At 47.1% G+C, this 20,731-nt stretch overlaps 1 protein-coding gene across 1 annotated transcript in view; it reads right to left on the reverse strand.

Annotated features, from left to right (window-relative positions):
• Positions 1 to 85: 85 nt before the first annotated feature.
• LOC143995799 (uncharacterized) overlaps positions 86 to 20,731 on the reverse strand; it is a 33,572-nt gene continuing 12,926 nt past the window's right edge. Inside the window, exons 2-3 of the mRNA XM_077490511.1 lie at positions 6,440 to 6,559; positions 86 to 3,823 (exon numbers count right to left, since the gene is read on the reverse strand). Of these exons, the coding sequence (XP_077346637.1) occupies positions 2,319 to 3,823; positions 6,440 to 6,559 (1,625 nt within the window). The 3' untranslated portion in view covers positions 86 to 2,318. The remainder of the gene's footprint in view (positions 3,824 to 6,439; positions 6,560 to 20,731) is intronic.

Here is a 20,731-nt window from a genome sequence, read left to right on the forward strand (position 1 = left end):
CAATGGATCAGACTTAGCTGTGGTCTTTGGTGTAAGCAACAGAAATTGTACTTCTTTTTTATTAAATATTTTTTTTTATTTTTTTTACACAATAAAAGGGTAATCCAGTGCTCTGTGTTATAATGCATGACATTTAAACATCCCGAGAGGCACATGGCAGGAGAACATTACATCTTGATTTCAATAAGACATTACAAATATTACTCAATTCATAAACATAACTAACTCTGCAGTCTAGATTCCAGGCCATTTTTCAGGAGTGGTGGGTAGTTGCAGATGTCCCAGTGTGCCACCTAGGGTTTCCTCCAAAAGGTTGGACTGTACTAACAATTTCATGCCCATTATATATGTGTAATATATGGTATATGGTTTCCAGTTGGACAAAAAAAGATTTTCAACAGGTTTGTCCCCCTCTAGGTGTGTTTTGAGAGGTTCCTTCCACGTTAGAATTTGGATGGTCAATATGGGATCCTTCATAGAAGGGGTTTGGTTGACAACCATCGAGTCATTATTTCCCTCCGTGCTAAAAGAAGAACTTTGTGTATCCATTGGGTCATTGTTCTGTAGACATGCGATGGAGGAGACCAAAATCTTAATAAAAGTCCTTATGTAAAGTACGTTTCTGGTCCACACTGAAATTTACTCTAATTCCTTTGGCTTAATAATTGGAGTTGAGTTGATGCAAAGAAGACTGAGACAGAAAATCAAGACTGAAATAATCAACCACCTAGACACAACGGGGTTTTACTAAGCCAAGCATCACCTTATTAGCCAATCAGATTTTAGTTATATGTGGTCAGATTGGAAATAAAATCACTTCTGATTGGTTGTTATGGGTTACTGCACTTTGCACACTGTTACTGAACTTTTCATCGCCTTATTAATGCCGGCTATTGGGCATTACAAAGTCCGGCAGCAATGTACAAAGTGCAATTACCAACCATGGTAACCAATAACCTCATCCGCTCACTGGTCTGACTCTAGTAAATTGAAATCTCATTGGTTTTTGGCTATTGCACTTTATCAACATAGGTCCCTATCAAACAGGCACAGGAAAGGAGACCTGTTCACCCAAGCCTTATACAGGAGCCAGTCCACCCAAGCTTTATACAGGAGCCAGTCCACCCAAGCCTTATACAGGAGCCAGTCCACCCAAGCCTTTTATAGGGGCCAGTCCACCAAAGCCTTTTACAGGAGCCAGTCTAACCAAGCCTTTTATAGGGACCAGTCCACCCAAGCCTTTTACAGGAGCCAGTCTAACCAAGCCTTTTATAGGGGCCAGTCCACCCAAGCCTTTTATAGGGGCCAGTCCACCCAAGCCTTTTACAGGAGCCAGTCTACTCAAGCCTTTTACAGGAGCCAGTCCACCCAAGCCTTTTACAGGAGCCAGTCCACCCAAGCCTTTTACAGGAGCCAGTCCACCCAAGCCTTTTACAGGAGCCAGTCCACCCAAGCCTTTTACAGGAGCCAGTCCACCCAAGCCTTTTACAGGAGCCAGTCTACCCAAGCCTTTTACAGGAGCCAGTCCACCCAAGCCTTTTACAGGAGCCAGTCTACCCAAGCCTTTTTATAGGGGCCAGTCCACCCAAGCTTTTTACAGGGGCCAGTCCAACCAAAGGGCATATTTTGGTCAACGTGTAACTAAAGCCAAAATGTTTTCCATTAAAGAAATGATCCTTTACGTTCTGTCTCAAGACTTAAAAAGAAGTGAGATGAGATCTCCCCAAGGTAAAGGAAATATCTTATGCAGTTGTCACCAGAAGAAAAAGTGTCTCCATCTGAAGATTTTCCATTCCATTTTCTATGGCAACTTAAAATTTAAGATTTATTTCTCATATTCCATCCCAAGCAATGGTCATCAGGGCAAACTGTGAATCACCCAGCATGTCATCCAAAATAAAAACAGTTGGCCTTAGATACAGTTTAAAGTTGGAGGTTGGTGGGCTGAGCCATGCACTAACCTATCACAGCATTTGGGAGCTGCAAAAGCAGAACCTCTCTGGAGTATTTCCTGGCTCTCTTAATCCCTCCTTTGGATTTTTGGGTGTCCCCTCCCACCTTTGGGGGTAACATTGCATACTGGATAATAAGATATAAATAAATCATCCAGCAGGGAGAACCTTGTAATGGGACCAGTCAAACAAAAGCACAATGGCTGCTGGTGTTTATCAGGCAATATCTCTATACAATAGTTTTTAGGTGGTCATCAACTGAGAAAAAACTTGAATAGGTAGGTAGCAGGATTAGTAAGTTGTCCGAAGTTTTACTGGACCTGTCAGTTTATGATACATTTTTGTACTGTGGACCAATTTCAGAGCTTATGATTTCGTTGACTTGATATCAGAATTACTGGAAGGAACCTTGGCTAAGAAAGTATTGTAGAAGGAGCCACTCATATGTGGGTTGGAGCCATCAGAGGAAGAGGACCCAGATGTGCCACGGTTATAAGCAACATTGGAGGAACCAGATGGGCCAGAATTATACATGAAGTTGGAGGAACCAGCAGAGGACCCAGATGTGCCAGGGTTATAAGCAACATTGGAGGAACCAGATGGGCCAGAATTATACATGAAGTTGGAGGAACCAGCAGAAGACCCAGATTTGACAGGGTTATAAGCAACATTGGAGGAACCAGATGGGCCAGAATTATACATGAAGTTGGAGGAACCAGCAGAAGATCCAGATTTGACAGGGTTGTAAGCAACATTGGAGGAACCAGCAGAAGACCCAAATGTGCCAGGGTTATAAGCAACATTGGAAGAACCAGAAGAAGACCCAAGTGTGCCAGGTCTATAACCAACATTAGAGGCGCCATAGAAACCAGGTCTGCCAGAGTTATAAATGACATTGGAGGAACCGGAAGAGGATCCAAATGTGCCAGAATTATACACACCCTTAGAGGAGCCTGGTGTGTCAGAGTTGTAAACATTAGAGGAACCAGAGGACCCCCATGTGCCAGAGTTATAATTTACATTGGAGGAACCAGCAGGGAATCCAGATGTGCCAGGGTTATAAACAACATTGGAGGACCCAGGTGTGCCAGAATTATAAATAATATTGGAGGAACCAACAGAGGATCCAGATGTGCCAGAGCTATAGACATTGTTGGGGGGACCTGCAGATGATCCAGATGTGCCAGAGCTATAGACAATGTTGGGGGAACCAGCAGAGGATCCGGATGTGCCAGAGCTATAGACAATGTTGGGGGAACCAGCAGAGGATCCGGATGTGCCAGAGCTGTGAACAATGTTGGAGGAACCAGAGTTAGAAACATTGATGTTATTGGTGGTGGTATGACTGGTTTGGTTAGCAGAAGAATTATTCATTAGGTTAGTGGCTAAATTGCCAAGAACAGTACCGCTGGCTGCCGAATTACTGGAGCTGGAGGAGTAATTGCTGGAATAGTTTCCAGAAGAACTGGTGGATGAGTAGATAGTTGAGTGACTAGTGGAGTTGACGACAGAGCCGTTAGCTGGACTGCTGACTGAACCGCTGGGTGAACCAATGGCTGAGCCGCCGGCTAAACCGTTGGCTGAACCGGCAGCCAAACCACTGGCTGAACCACCAGACAAACCATTGGCTGAACCGCCGGCCGTACCACTGGCTGAACCGCCGGCCGTACCACTGGCTGAACCACCGGCCGTACCACTGGCCGAACTAGTGACAAAGCCATTGTTAGTATTGCCAGCAAAACCTGGCAATTCTTCCAGAGCGTTGCATAAGTTGTTGACGCAGCACAATGTGACATGTTTCAAGCCTTGGGCTTGCGAGTTGCTCTCTAGGCAGCCCTGGATGCAGTCTCTTGTAAACACATCCTTTCCATCTACAAAACAAGCGGGAGAAAATTACATTTGAGCTGCCACAACAAACACAAAGCGCAGATCTCAAAAACCTTTACATAATGCAAATGAATAATGCATGAGAAAAACAAAACAAAAAACATTTGCCGTAATTGCTTTAAAAAGTGTTAAATTGACTTGGTCCTTAATTAGTTTCTGTCCTTCGTAAAGCCCTTCTAAAGCTCCATAACCATTTTATCCAACCCCATCTACATGGTGACTGCGCTTTATGTGATTGCACTGCAGAGCGAACCGTGCTGCCACCAGGAGCGTGCCTAAATTCATTTTTTTCCACCCCGTTAGGTTGCCACCACCCTAACCTAAACCCCCTCATGCTGCCCCTTATTTTTCCCCCCTCTCCTTTGGTTGCTTTGATGCTGGCATGACAACCAATGAAGCTGTGGCCCAGCTGCCAGCGCCCTAGCAACTAATGTCGCTGTGTGGCTTGTGTAGCATGGGTTGCTAGGACACAAGCAGCTGGGCTATACAACCCAACCATCGGCATCTTGGTAACCAGGCTGGTAATGCTGCCCTGTGTATACAGGGCAACGTTACTGAGCTACAGCGAGGATGTAGTGAACGTTATGGAGACTCCAGCACAGTTGCTGACCCCAACAAGGGCCACCTGAGGGGGTCACCTCATTTTGTCTTATTGGTGGCACACTCCTGGCTTTCACTGTTCCACAGGAAGTGGACAATCTAGAGATCTGCTGGCAAGGATCAAAGTTCTCTGTGTCTTAGCAACCCCTGACATTGAGTAGCCTGGGCGCCAGTGTTCCTGCATGACTCTTTTGCTAGGATGAAGGCACCCCCTGTTGCACAGCATCCTGGCCTAGCCCCCAGTGTCCTAGCAACCAATGACTTCGATGTTAGGATGCAGGCAGCCCCTGCCGCCCAGTACTCTCTGTTGCTAGGACGCAAGCAGCCCCCGCTGCACAGTGTCATTGTTTGTTATGGTACAGGCAACCGCCTACACCGGGGGTCAGCAACCCGCATCCAGCCCGCCAACACTAGATGTACGTCCCATCAGTGCCCGTGATTAGTTCACAGGCACCCGGCCCACGGACATGTTCACCGATGTTCTCTTCATTGGAGAGGGGCAAGCAGTGGTATCACAGGGCTGGATGGGGGCGGGAGCCGCTGGAGTTAATTTTTTACATCACACAGTAGGTGATTGGTTGCCGGGTGATCCTAGAAAACAATGACCAGACCGTTAATGTGAAAAGTTAACCAGCCGTTCCCATCCATGCCGCATGGCCTGTAAAATCCAAATGGCCGCCCTGCATCCAAGCAACCAATGACACTGCCCTGGTACCTTAGTAACCAACCAAAGGGGGGGGGGGGGGGGGGTAATGATGAGGACAAAAATGGCCACCTCAGGTGGCATCCTTCCCTAAGTATAGATTTATCTTCACACCAAAAGAATGAAACCAATTTCTAATCCAGTAACTTCTATATCGTTGCCCTCCCTGGACACTTCCTGTCCTGGTGACTCCGGGACAGGAAGTGTGAAAGTGTGGATGTCACAGACAGACAGGACTGGAAGACACAGAGAGCAAAACAAAAACCTCACAGACGCACTCCACGAAATGCATTTGCTTTTGTTGCTGTCTCTGTCCCCATCGTTGAGAAATCCCCATCACTTCCTGTCCCGGTGACAACCTCTTATTGGGACAATATAGCGCACCTCCCAGCTTTAGACTTTCATAACGAGGGACAGCCTGGAGAAAGGATGATGTAATGCATGCGGGCGCGTGCCCTGGCACAGAGTAGGCGTGGCTACATAGCCCATGACAGTTTTACATAAAACCTTTCCATGGTCATCACATGCCTTATTTTACATGCTTCTCTATGCAATGCAGGCAGATTGTGGCTAGTGGGAGGGGCTTGTACATAGCTTCCTGAAAACGTCACAGCGCCCCCTGCCTCAGTACTCCTCTCAAGTGCCCCTCAGTCCTGATGCAGGCACACCCGCTGTACGCACAAGTCCCATAGGGCCCCCCCCCCAGGGCTGACCTCCATTGTGATTGGGTGTTTATATAAAATAAAGGTTATCAAGTTGCCGTACTGAAAAAAAAAAAAAAAGCTCAAATCCTCAACCCCTGAAATTACCCCTCTTAGTACATATCTTATCCTTCCCTCCTTAAAATACCTCCCTCCCAGCACAAATCTTCTTCCCCCTATCCCCCCTCCCAGCACAAACCTTCTTCCCCCAGCACAAATCTTCTTCCCCCCCACCCTCCCCCTCCCAGCACAAATCTTCTTCCCCCCCACCCTCTCCCTCCCAGCACAAATATTCTTCCCCCATCCCCCCACAAATCCCCCTTGATCACCACTCTTAGCACCCCCCCATTTCCCCTCTTAGAACAATACCCTCTGTCACCCCCCCTAATTCCCCCTTCCAACACAAATCCCCCCCCCAATCTCCTTGTGGTGCCCCCACCACACATTGTACCATGGTGCCCAGGGCAGCCACGCCTCCCCTACCGCCCCCCCCACCCCTTATGCAGGGCAGCCGCCCCCCCCCCCCACCCCTTATGCTGGCCCTGGTCCGCAGACATACAGTCGTACAGCATGTGATCGCACTGTCGTACACTCACCAGACTCTCGTTGGTACCGGGTGCTATAACAGGCGTTCTGTCCCGGCAGACAGTTCTTCAGCCCCCAGCAGTTCATCTTCTCGGTTTGATCTTTGCAGACATAACATTGAAGGGAGCTCGCTGTGCAGAGATTAAAGGAAAGCAGATCAGTCAGTTGAGGTCACAATAAAGTCGGTGACTTATAGCGGTCTATTTATAAAACATTCGCTGTGCCGTCGTGTCGATCATTTGCACGAACCTTCACCGTAATTTAGGTTTACATGCTAGGATTGTCAGCGCCATCCGGTGGCAATAATGCAGTATTTTTCCTAATTGAGGTATTTACAGGAAAATACCGCAATATGGCCACTAGATGGAGCTGGTAAACCCAGGAAATAAACCTATTGCACAACCCCCCCCCCCCCCCCTCCAGGGGCCTACTTTGTAAATATAATTCCAGCCCATTAGGATAACACTGCGTCTGGATTGGGAAGCCTTGAAAATATCCGATGTACCAATCAATCAATTAGCCAATCAATTGATCACTCATCTCTAGACAGTTGCTTTTTTTATGATACTTTACCTGCTTAAGGTGTTCATTCACACAGACAGCCAGAGGGCGATAAAAGCTGGTAGTTGAGCCACAGTTTTACCGCCCTCCTAAACAAGGACGTGCAGCCGCCCAGCAATGTTCACGTGCCGCAGTAAAAAAATAAAAAAAAACCCGTCATGTTCGGCGATCAGTATCACTGCCCAATGCCAGCCGCTCAAGTGCAATTGCGGCACGGTGGTTCAGCCTTTTGAGGGTTAAACCGGAAGTGGGGGTGGGGTGGGCTATTGCCTCCCAGCCTCCTATCAGCCACACTTAGAAAAACATGGACTCGCAGATCACTTTTCAGAGCGCTGCCACATGCCTGAACGAGCCCTAAATCAGACGGAGCATTGTCATTTTTGTGTCTTATTAACCACTTCAGCCCGGAAGGATTTACCCCCCTTCCTGACCAGAGCACTTTTTGCTTTTCGGCACTGCGTCGCATTAACTGACAATTGAGCGGTCGTGCGACGTGGCTCCCAAACAAAATTGACGTCCTTTTTTCCCTACATATAGAGCTTTCTTTTGGGGGTATTTGATCACCTCTGCGGTTTTTTTTTTTTGTGCTATAAACAAAAAAAGAGCGACAATTTTGAAAAAAAAAAAAACGCATTATTTTTTACTTTATGCTATAATAAATATCCCCCAAAAATATATAAAAATAAATAATTTCTTTCTCAATTTAGGCCGATACGTATTCTTCTACATATTTTTGGTTAAAAAAAAAAAAGCAATACGCGATTATTGATTGGTTTGCACAAAATTTATAGCGTTCACAAAATAGGGGATAGCTTTATGGCATTTTTATTATTAATTTTTATTTTTTTACTAGTAATGGCGGCAATCTGCGATTTGTATCGGGACTGCGACACACTTTCGACACTATTTTGGGACCATTGTCATTTATACAGCGATCAGTGTTGTATACTGTGAAAATGACAATGATAGGGAAGGGGTTAACCACTAGGGGGCGATCAAGGGGTTAAGTGTGTCCTAGGGAGTGATTCTAACTGTGGGGGGGGGCTACCACTGACATGACAGCGATCACTGCTCCCGATGACAGGGAGCAGTAGATCACTGTCGTGTCACAGGGCATCTCCCCGTTCTACCGCTCCGTGACACAATCGCTGGCATCCGGCGGACATCAAGTCACGGTCACGGAGCACACTGCAAGCGCGCACGCCCACAATGCCGCATCTTAAAGGGGACGTTCGCCCGGGGACCCGTACACCCTTTTGCCTACCTGTGCCATTCTGCTGAGGTATATCGGCGTGCAGCGGTCGGGAAGCGGTTAAAGAGTTAAGCTGCCGGTGGATGTAACCAGGTCAGCAGTAGGGTTGCCACCTGTCCAGGATTCACCTGGACAGTTCGGGTTTGGAATCATGCGTCCGGGTTTCAGACTGCTTGAAACCCGGACACATTATTTAGACTGGACTATGGCTTCCCAGCAGGGTTGCTGGCTGCAGTTGTCTAAGCTGAAAGTGTCTGTTACATTCTTTCACACTGCTCAAAGTCAGCACTAACCCCCCCCCCCCCCCCCCAAAACACACACACAGATGGGAGAGGAGTGAGGGCTCGATCAGCACCTCTTCCCCCACCCCTACCCCTCTGTGTCTGCCCACACTCCAATCCCCGGTGCTGTGCCTCAGAAAAGGAAAGTTGGGGCCGGAAAAATTTGAATTCAGCAGACTCAGATACATCTGGATGAGAGATGCTGACTGCCAAGGGGTGAGTGAGCTCACCATCCATCCCTGTCTGTGACTGAAGTCTCCCCCCTCCTCTCTCCTGCCTCTGAGTGAGTACACTAAGGTAAATCAGGGTTTTCAGAGCACCCCTTACATCAGATTTCCCCTTTAAACCGGAGGCCACAGTGTTCCCCCTTACATTAGAGTCCTCTCCGTACATCAGAGTTCTCAGTGTTCCCCCTTACATCAGGGTTCCCAGAGCATCCCTTATGTTAGAGTACCCAGAGTTCTCCCTGACATCAGAGTCTGCAGAGTCCCCCCTTACAGTGAAAGGGAACTCAGCAAGTTCAGATGTAAAAAGGGGGGACTCTTGTTATTAACTTCATATGATTAGAAATGTAATTTAATAGCAAAATATATGTATAGTTTATACTATAAAAAAGAAAAATTGGCGTGCTCCACTAAAGTGTTCGGGTTTGACTTGAACAAAAGTTGGCAACTCTAGTCAGCAGGTGAGCTCTTTGATTTTATATTTCTGGGAGTTTGCATTTGGTTTTTTAGTCATGAATAAACCCATTGATGCTGCACTTAGCTGGCGCCCCCCTTGTGTTCCTTTTTTGTAATTTCTGAGATTTGTTCCTGTTTTAGGTGGAACTGCCTACTGAAGAGCAACACCCTTCCTATGGGATTTTTAGGAACTCCTTATGAACTACCTATGCTACAGAAACGTATCTTCACATTTATCTGGGGGGGGTATGTTATTTATGTGGATGGTGCATTAGCATTTGTTTGCGCCACAATATAGTATGAATAAACTATACATATCTTTTTCAATTAAATAACATTTCTAATCAAATGAAGTTAATCATAAGAGTTCCCCTTTGCATCAGAGTCCACAGAGTTCCCCTTTTACATCTGAATCTGTAGAGTTCCCCTTTTACACATTTACGTCTGAACTCGTAGCGGTCCCTTTCACTGTAAGGGGGGACTCTGCAGACTCTGATGTAAGGGAGAACTCTGGGGACTTGAACATTAGGGATGCTCTGGGAACCCTGATTTAAAGGAGAAACACTGAGAACTCTGATGTACAGAGAGGACTCTGATTTAAGGGGGAACACTATGCCCTTTGGTGTAAAGGGGAACTCTGATGTAAGGGGTGTTCTGAGAACCCAGATTTACCTTAGTGTACTCACTCAGAGGCAGGAGAGAGAAGAGGGGAGACTTCAGTCACAGACAGGGATGGATGGTGAGCTCACTCACCCCTTTTCAGTCAGCACCTCTCATCCAGATGTATCTGAGGCTGCTGGACTTCAAATTTCCAGCCCCCACTTTCCTTTTCTGAGGAGTGTGGGCAGACACAGAGGGGTAAGGGCAGGAGGAAGAGGATCAGATTAGCACTCTCTCCTCTCCTGTCTGAGTGTGTGTGTGCGTGGGTCGGTGGGGAACTGTTAGCACTAGCTTTGGGCAGCATGAAAGAGAGTGTAACAGACACTTGGTTTAGACACCTGCAGCCATCAACCCTGCTGGGAAGCCATAGTCTGGTCTGAATAACGTGTCCGGGTTTCAGGCGGTCTGAAACCTGGACGCATGATTCCAAACTTGAACTGTCTGGGTGAATCCCAGACAGGTGGCAACCCTACATTAATGGCCACTGGTGTCCAACTATATAAAGTGATCAATACTTGATCTTATATCCCAACATGTTTCGCCAACATTGGCTTCTTCAGGGCATTTCTAAGGACCACCAATTTTCTTAAAGGTCTAGTAAAGATAAGATCATATACATAATCCCAATCATCCTGTTGCTGTTATTTTCATTTAAATAGGTTCCGGATATTATAGTGTCACCTAATCTATCATTTGAGCTACTAAAAAATACATATTAGTAGGACAGAACAATAATCCTATTCATGGGAGCAAAAATGTTCAGTACTGGGGTACAATCAGCTGAGCTAAAAAAGTGAAATGGTGTTACTAAAGTAGTTCAGAATGTTCGGCCAATACCAGGGAAATGTGTCCTAAAGTAAAAGTGCAAACCTGACCTACCTAGGAGTTGGTGGTGTCTCGTTGGAAGGAGGTTCCCCCTCCTGGTGGTGGGTTTATCCCCCCCATATTGTGTCACGCTCCAGGTGGCCCCCATGTCTGGTGGACCTCAGATGTATGGACTAACCTTGTAGCCCTGGCTTGGAACCAAGGAAATGTGCAGGGCCCAGCAGGAGAGTGTGCTCCAGGTGTAAAGACTCGGGGTGGGTGTAGAATTGGATTCGGAGGATGAAGTGTATGAGGTCACCATCCACGCACAGGTACGTATTTTATGTTGCCTGTGGTTCCACTTTAAGCCTTTTCTCTTGGACTGCTGGAGAATCTTGGCCGACACTGTAGAGGGGTAATTAGTTTGATGTCTCCAGAAGCCGGATAACACGGTCAAAATTCACTTTATCTTTCAAGCAGCTACTCTATGCAGCAGGTATAATTATAGGTACAATTATCTTCCTCCCTCTCCCCGTCACACACCAGATTATTCTCTTACATAGAGACGTCTGCCGTGGTGTGCCGGGCCGTGTGCCAGGACGAAACCAGTCTATCTGCTACCTGACGCCGCAAGCTTCACCAAGCTGGATCACTTCACCCTGGAAGACAAGGATCTCTCGGGGGAGAAGATGACTGATGGGATCGGGAGAAGATGACTTATGGGATCAAGAGAAGATGACTTATGGGATTGGGAGAAGATGAAGTAGAAAAGAAGTAGCTGGATAGTCGCACTCCGAATTATTCAACTTTATTTCAAAAATGTAATTAAAATCATAGCATCTAGGCTGGTAAACACCGTGTTCGGTGTGAAACATGTCAGCGGCTGTGCAGTTAGTCTGTTTACCAGCCTAGATGCTATGATTTTAATTACATTTTTGAAATAAAGTTGAATAATTCGGAGTGTGGCTATCCAGCTACATCTTTTCTACTTCAGTTCCTGTTGCAAACAGAGCCAGCACCCTGTGGGATTGTGGAGACAGCTGTTTTGGGAGAAGTCATTACCTTAGAGTGGTAATACTTTGTATCGGGAGAAGATGACTTATGGGATCGGGAGAAGGTGACTTATGGGATCGGGAGAAGATGACTTATGGGATCGGGAGAAGATGACTTATGGGATCGGGAGAAGGTGACTTATAGGATCGGGAGATGACTTATGGGATCGGGAGAAGAGGACTTATGGGATCGGGAGAAGATAACTTATGGGAACGGGAGAAGATGACTTATGGGATCGGGAGAAGATGACTTATGGGATCGGGAGAAGATGAAGTAGAAAAGATGTAGCTGGATAGCCGCACTCCGAATTATTCAACTTTATTTCAAAAATGTAATTAAAATCATAGCATCTAGGCTGGTAAACACCGTATTCGGTGTGAAACATGTCAGCGGCTGTGCAGTTAGTCTGTTTACCAGCCTAGATGCTATGATTTTAATTACATTTTTGAAATAAAGTTGAATAATTCGGAGTGCGGCTATCCAGCTACATCTTTTCTACTTCAGTTCCTGTTGCAAACAGAGCCAGCACCCTGTGGGATTGTGGAGACAGCTGTTTTGAGGGAAGTCATTACCTTAGAGCGGTAATACTTTGTATCGGGAGAAGATGACTTATGGGATCGGGAGATGACTTATGGGATCGGGAGAGGATGACTTATGGGATCGGGAGAAGGTGACTTATAGGATCGGGAGATAACTTATGGGATCGGGAGAAGATAACTTATGGGATCGGGAGAAGATGACTTATGGGATCGGGAGAAGATGACTTATGGGATTGGGAGAAGATGACTTATGGGATCGGGAGAAGATGACTTATGGGATCGGGAGAAGATGACTTATGGGATCGGGAGAAGATGAAGTAGAAAAGATGTAGCTGGATAGCCGCACTCCGAATTATTCAACTTTATTTCAAAAATGTAATTAAAATCATAGCATCTAGGCTGGTAAACACCGTGTTCGGTGTGAAACATGTCAGAGGCTGTGCAGTTAGTCTGTTTACCAACCTAGATGCTATGATTTTAATTACATTTTTGAAATAAAGTTGAATAATTTGGAGTGTGGCTATCCAGCTTCACCTTTTCTACTTCAGTTCCTGTTGCAAACAGAGCCGGCACCCTGTGGGATTGTGGAGACAGCTGTTTTGGGAGAAGTCATTACCTTAGAGCGGTAATACTTTGTATCGGGAGAAGATGACTTATGGGATCGGGAGATGACTTATGGGATCGGGAGAAGGTGACTTATAGGATCGGGAGATGACTTATGGGATCGGGAGAAGATGACTTATGGGATCGGGAGAAGATGAAGTAGAAAAGATGTAGCTGGATACTAGCCGCACTCCGAATTATTCAACTTTATTTCAAAAATGTTATTAAAATCATAGCATCTAGGCTGGTAAACACCGTGTTCGGTGTAAAACATGTCAGCGGCTGTGCAGTTAGTCTGTTTACCAGCCTAAATGCTATGATTTTAATTACATTTTTGAAATAAAGTTGAATAATTCGGAGTGTGGCTATCCAGCTACATCTTTTCTACTTCAGTTCCTGTTGCAAACAGAGCCAGCACCCTGTGGGATTGTGGAGACAGCTGTTTTGGGAGAAGTCATTACCTTAGAGCGGTAATACTTTGTATCGGGAGAAGTTGACTTATGTGTTCGGGAGATGACTTATGGGATCGGGAGAAGATGACTTATGGGATAGGGAGATGACTTATGGGATAGGGAGAAGATGACTTATGGGATCGGGAGAAGATGACTTATGGGATCGGGAGAAGATGACTTATAGGATCGGGAGATGAATTATGGGATCGGGAGAAGATGACTTATGGGATTGGGAGATGACTTATAGGATCGGGAGAAGATGACTTATGGGATAGGGAGAAGATGACTTATGGGATAGGGAGAAGATGACTTATGGGATCGGGAGAAGATGACTTATAGGATCGGGAGATGAATTATGGGATCGGGAGAAGATGACTTATGGGATTGGGAGATGACTTATAGGATCGGGAGAAGATGACTTATGGGATAGGGAGAAGATGACTTATGGGATCAGGAGAAGATGGCTTATAGGATCGGGAGATGACTTATGGGATCGGGAGAAGATGACTTATGGGATCGGGAGATGACTTATAGGATCGGGAGAAGATGACTTATGGGATAGGGAGAAGATGACTTATAGGATCGGGAGAATATGACTTATGGGATAGGGAGAAGATGACTTATGGGATCAGGAGAAGATGACTTATAGGATCGGGAGAAGATGACTTATGGGATCGGGAGAAGATGACTTATGGGATCGGGAGAAGATGACTTATGGGATAGGGAGAAGATGACTTATGGGATCAGGAGAAGATGACTTATAGGATCAGGAGAAGATGACTTATGGGATCGGGAGAAGATGACTTATGGGATTGGGAGAAGATGACTTATGGGATCGGGAGAAGATGACTTATGGGACAGGGAGAAGATGACTTATGGGATCGGGAGAAGATGACTTATGGGATCAGGAGAAGATGACTTATGGGATCGGGAGAAGATGACTTATGGGACAGGGAGAAGATGACTTATGGGATCGGGAGAAGATGACTTATGGGATCGGGAGAAGATGACTTATGGGATCGGGAGAAGATGACTTATGGGATAGGGAGAAGATGACTTATGGGATCAGGAGAAGATGACTTATAGGATCAGGAGAAGATGACTTATGGGATCGGGAGAAGATGACTTATGGGATTGGGAGAAGATGACTTATGGGATCGGGAGAAGATGACTTATGGGACAGGGAGAAGATGACTTATGGGATCGGGAGAAGATGACTTATAGGATCGGGAGATGACTTATGGGATCGGGAGAAGATGACTTATGGGATCAGGAGAAGATGACTTATGGGATCGGGAGAAGATGACTTATGGGATCAGGAGAAGATGACTTATGGGATCGGGAGAAGATGACTTATGGGATCTTCATCAGGTGATGGAGACCCAGTGCAAAATTTTGATGGGTTCCCCAGTGACCTCCCTCTTGTCAATGTGTATGTCTACATCAAAGCCAGAAGAGAAAGTGCCAGCATATTCACTACATTACTAGGGACTGGAGCTGAGGACAGAAGTTCTCAGGGGAAGAGGAGCATCAGTGAAGGGAATTAGCCCCATTCACTGAGGTGTTGTCGATTATGTTGCGACTAAGTTGCAAACCGCAATGAAATTGGAGGTGCAAAAAAAAATAACCAGGGCTAAACTTTTACCATTCACTTTCCAGCTGACCGCCCCGTCCTCAGGAGCTCCCCAGCCATTCCCACCATCTCCGATCTCTCAGGACCTCAGAAAGGTAATGCCACGTACACACAATCAGACATTGATCGGACATTCCGACAACAAAATCCATGTTTTTCTTTCCCCCGACGGATGTCGGCTCAAACTTGTCTTGCATACACACTGTCACACAAAGTTGGTCGGAAATTTCCGAACGTCAAGAGCGCGGTGACGTACAACACGTACGGTGAGCCGAGAAAAATGAAGTTCAATAGCCAGTGCGGCTCTTCTGCTTGATTCCGAGCCTGCGTGGAACTTTGTGCGTCGGAAATGTGTACACACGATCGGAATTTACGACAACGGATTTTGTTGTCGGAAAAATTGAGAACCAGATCTCAAATTTTGTGCAACAGAAATTCCGATAGAAACTGTCTGATGGAGCCTACACAAGGTCGGAATTTCCGACAGAAGGCTCCCATCGAACATTTTCTGTCGGAAAATCCGACCGCGTATGCGGGGCATGAGTCCTCCTACTGCCGCAGCACGCAAGTGCTGGAAGAGGTGATTTATCAGTCAGTAAAATGAGAGTTGTAGAAGCAATAATGACCATCACCAATATGTTATATGATGACCTCATAGTTACACACATTTCACAAATACAAACTTCTTTAACCACTTCTATACTGTTGTCCCCTTTTCTGTAGTGCTGTTTATAAATGGAACTTCAGAAATCACCCTTAGGCAGGAAGTGTATTAGTGTGTAAGAGGGTGGAAGCCACTAGGTGGCACCTCTTCCTAGGAATACTCTATACATATATACACTATATTAGCAAAAGTATTGGGACGCCTGCCTTTACACGCACATGAACTTTAATGGAATCCCAGTCTTAGTCCGTAGGGTTCAGTATTGAGTTGGTCCGCCCTTTGCAGCTATAACAGCTTCACCTCTTCTGGGAAGGCCGTCCACAAGGTTCAGGAGGGTGTCTATGGGAATGTTTGATCATTCTTCCAGAAGCGCATTTGTGAGGTCAGGCACTGATGTTGGACGAGAAGGCCTGGCTCACAGTCTCCACTCTACATCATCCCAAAGGTGTTTGCGGTAAGGACTCTGTGCAGGCCAGTCAAGTTTTCTCTCCCCAAACTCGCTCATCCGTGTCTTTATGGACCTTTCTTTGTGCACTGGTCCAAATCATTTCGGTGGAGGGGGGGATTATGGTTTGGGGTTGATTTTCAGGGGTTGGGCTCGGCCCCTTAGTTCCTGTGAAGGCAAATCTTAAGACGTCAGCATACCAAGACATTTTAGACAATTTCACGCTCCCAACTTTGCGGGAACAGTTTGGGGGTGTCCCCTTCCTGCTCCAACATGACTGCGCACCAGTGCACAAAGTAAGGTCCTTAAAGACATGGATGGGCGAGTTTGGGGTGGAGGAACTTGACTGGCCTGTACAGAGTCCTGACCTCAACCTGACAGAACACCTATGGGATGAACTAGAGTGGAGACTGCGAGCCCGACCTTTTCATACGACATCAGTGCCTGACCTCACAAGTGGGCTTGTGCAAGAATGGTCAAACATTCCCATAGACACCCTCCTAAACCTTGTGGACGGCCTTCCCAGAAGAGTTGAAGCTGTTATAGCTGCAAAGGGGCGGGCCAACTCAGTACTGAACCCTACGGACTAAGACTGGGATGCCATTAAAGTTCATGTGCATCTAAAGGCAGGTGTCCCAATACTTTTGACAATATAGTGTATATGTTGTATCAGGGGTTCTTTGAGTGGCTAGAGCAAGAACAGACAATGAGGTCTGTAAGCCCTCTTGGGGGTTGTTGGGTCCTTTCCTAAAGCCATGACGCTCTGCCAGTCGTTAGTTTTCCGTGGTAGGGGATTACCCTATGGGGTCCTGTTACTTTAAATGGGAACATAAGCACGGGACAAGGATTCTGTGGAACCATTGACCGATCTTGTATATGCCACTGTTATGTCGTAAAGCATTAAAAAGAGACAGGACTGGTGTCTTCTTTAACCAGTAAAAGGACCAGTCGCCGCAGTTGTACTGCGGCGGGTTGGCTCTTCTGGGCTAATCGCCGCCATGATACGTCGGCCGCTTTAAGAGCTCTAGGAGGGCCCTTCGGAGCCGATGCGCATCACGCCCCGCCGGCCACACATGCTCGCTCCAGAATGTAAATAGACAGATCTCCGTTCTGTCAGCAGAGGAAAGACAGATCTGCTGTTCCTACTGATTATGAACAGCGATCTCTCTCTAATCCCAGTCAGTCCCCTCCCCCCCCACGGTTAGAAACACCTCCCTAGGGAACACATTTAAATCCTTGATCGCCCCCTAGTGTTAAACCCTTCCCGGCCAGTGACATTTATACTGAAATCAGTGCTTATTTATAGCTCTGATCGCTGTATAAATGTCAATGGTCCCAAAAAAGTGTCCGATCTGTCCGCCGCAATGTCGCAGTCCCGCTAAAAATCGCAGTAAAAAAAATAATAAATTTAATAATAAAGCTCTACTTGTGGAGAAAAAAAAAGGACGACAATTTTGTTTGGGTGCAGCGTCGTACGACCGCACAATTGTCAGTTAAAGCGTCGCAGGCCCACCAAAAAAAAAAAATATATATATATATTAAAAGCCAGCAGCTACAAATACTACAGCTGCTGACTTTTAATATATGGACACTCACCTGTCCAGGGTGCCCGAGATGTCGGCAGCCTAAGCCGAACTGTCCGTCGGCTCTCGGCTGCTGCCGCCCCCATCCTCGGTAAGGGAATCAGGAAGTGGAGCTGCACGTCTTCACTTTCTGGTTCCCTACTGCGCATGCGCGAGTCGTGCTGCGCGTCCTCATTTGGTGCCTGCTGTTTTCTGGGACCTCTGTGTCTCCCAGAATACAGCAGGGGAGGACAGAGTAGGTGCTGGAAGTGGCGTAGGTCATTGCGATCACCGCAGTGATCTATGCCAGGAAGTGAGAGCAATTACCTGTATTAGACAGGTATCTGCTCCCTCCTTGCCCCCTGAAAGGTGCCAAATGTTACACTGGAGGGGGGGGGGGGAGGATTCCAAAAAGTGGAAGTTCCCTTTCTGGGTGGAACTCCGCTTTAAGTGGTTAATGTTTGCCTATTCTAAATTGAAACCTGGCTTGGCTGGGGTAAATGTGTTAGGCCTCATGCACACGAGACGCAGATGAAACCTCTGTCAAAAAAAAGCTGAAACGCGCGTTTAGAAACGCGCGTTTTGCCGCGTTTGCATGTCGCGTTTAGACGCGTTTAGACGCGTTTAGACGCGTTTGCGTTTAGACGCGTTTATAAAGATAACATCATGTAGACCCTCCCCAAGCTCTCAAAGCATTTTTTTTAACTATTTCTGCTATTTTGATCAGAGTGAGCAGCAGCAGCATAGAGAGCAGTTGTACACTTGCATTTGCCGTGTCACTTGCCACGGCACCTGCCACAAGTTGTGGATTGTCCACTTGCCACGTCACTTGCCACAAGTTGGGGATTGTCCACTTGCCACATCACCTGCCACGTCACCTGCCACAAATTGTGGATTGTCCACTTGCCACGTCACTTGCCACATCACCTGCCACGAGATGTGGATTGTCCACTTTCCACGTCATCTGCCATGCCACCTGCCACAAGCTGTGGATTGTCCACTTGCCACGTCACCAGCCACATCACCTGCCACAAGTTGTGGATTGTCTACTTGCCGCGTCACTTGCCACATCACCTGCCACGTCACTTGCCACATCACCTGCCACAAGTTGTGGATTGTTCACTTGCCACGTCACCTGCCACGTCACCTGCCACAAGTTGTGGATTGTCCACTTGCCACGTCACTTGCCACGTCACCTGCCACGTCACTTGCCACGTCACCTGCCACAAGTTTTGGATTGTCCACTTGCCATGTCACTTGCCACGTCAGCTGCCACGTCACTTGCCACGAGATGTGGATTGTCCACTTTCCACGTCATCTGCCATGCCACCTGCCACAAGCTGTGGATTGTCCACTTGACACGTCACCAGCCACATCACCTGCCACAAGTTGTGGATTGTCCACTTGCCACGTGACTTGCCACATCACCTGCCACGTCACTTGCCACATCACCTGCCACAAGTTGTGGATTGTCTACTTGCCGCGTCACTTGCCACTTCACCTGTCACGTCACTTGCCACGTCACCTGCCACAAGTTGTGGATTGTTCACTTGCCACGTCACCTGCCACATCACCTGCCACAAGTTGTGGATTGTCCACTTGCCACGTCACTTGCCACAAGCTGTGGATTGTCCACTTGCCACATCACTTGCCACGTCACCTGCCACGTCACTTGCCACGTCACCTGCCACAAGTTTTGGATTGTCCACTTGCCACGTCAGCTGCCACGTCACTTGCCACATCACCTGCCACGTCACCTGCCACAAGTTGTGGATTGTCCACTTGCCACATCACCTGCCACGTCACTTGCCACAAGATGTGGATTGTCCACTTGTCACATCACCTGCCACATCACTTGCCACATAACCTGCCACAAGTTGTGGATTGTCCACTTGCCACGTCACTTGCCACAAGATGTGGATTGTCCACTTTCCACGTCACCTGCCATGCCATCTGCCACAAGTTGTGGATTGTCCACTTACCACGTCACCAGCCACATCACCTGCCACAAGTTGTGGATTGTCCACTTGCCACACCACTTTCCACGTCACCTGCCACGTCACCTGACACAAGATGTGGATTGTCCACTTGCCACGTCACCAGCCACATCACCTGCCACAAGTTGTGGATCGTCCACTTGCCACGTCCCTTGCCACGTCCCCTGCCACGTCACCTGCCACAAGTGGATTGTCCACTTGCCACGTCACTTGCCACGTCACCTGCCACAAGTTATGGATTGTCCACTTGCCACGTCACATGCCAGTCACCTGCCACAAGTTGTTGATTTTCCACTTGCCACGTCACCTGCCAAGTCACTTGCCGCGTCACCTGCCAGGTCACTTGCCACGTCACCTGCCACAAGTTGTCTATTGTCCACTTTCCACGTCACTTGCCACTTCACCTGCCACGTCACTTGCCACAAGTTGTGGATTGTCCACTTGCCACATCACTTGCCACCTGCCATGTCACTTGCCACAAGTTGTGGATTGTCCACTTGCCACGTCACTTGCCACAAGTTGTGGATTGTCCACTTGCAATTGCAATTGTTTAAAATATTTTTCTAATGGTTTTTCATCATTTGCAATCATTTTTGAGATTTTTAATGTAAAAAAAAAGGTCACCTTTAAAAACGCATATAAACGCAAACGCGGCTAAACGCGGTTGCCGCGTTCAGCCGCGTTTAGCCGCGTTTAGCCCCGTTTTGCGTCTGAAACGCAGAAATTTTTGTCTCTGAACGCATTTTTTTGCTTCTGGAAAAACGTGATTAAACGCAACTGCATATAAACGCAAAAAAACGAGACTGTGTGCATGGACACATAGGATAACATTGAATGAGTTCAGGTGCAGTTGAAAAAACTGTCCAACTGCATCTGAACGCGCGTTTAACTGCGTCTCGTGTGCATGAGGCCTTACAAGATTGTACGCTTATGTGCTCCATCCAGAAATGGGGGTTCACATTGACAAGAGGAACAGGGTGGAAGGCCTGTTTTCAGTTACCAAGTAGGTTGAAACCCACTTCTGGTTGGACCTGCTTACAAGGGCAGTGAGGTATCATCAGATGGCTCTGGTTACAGACACAGTGTACAGAGCTGATCCGAGCGGCTCTGTACCATC

Source organism: Lithobates pipiens, unplaced genomic scaffold (genome assembly GCF_037356315.1).
Source record: "Lithobates pipiens isolate NorthernLeopardFrog02 unplaced genomic scaffold, aLitPip1_a1.2 Scaffold_19, whole genome shotgun sequence".
In the NCBI taxonomy this organism is placed as follows: Eukaryota; Metazoa; Chordata; class Amphibia; order Anura; family Ranidae; genus Lithobates; species Lithobates pipiens.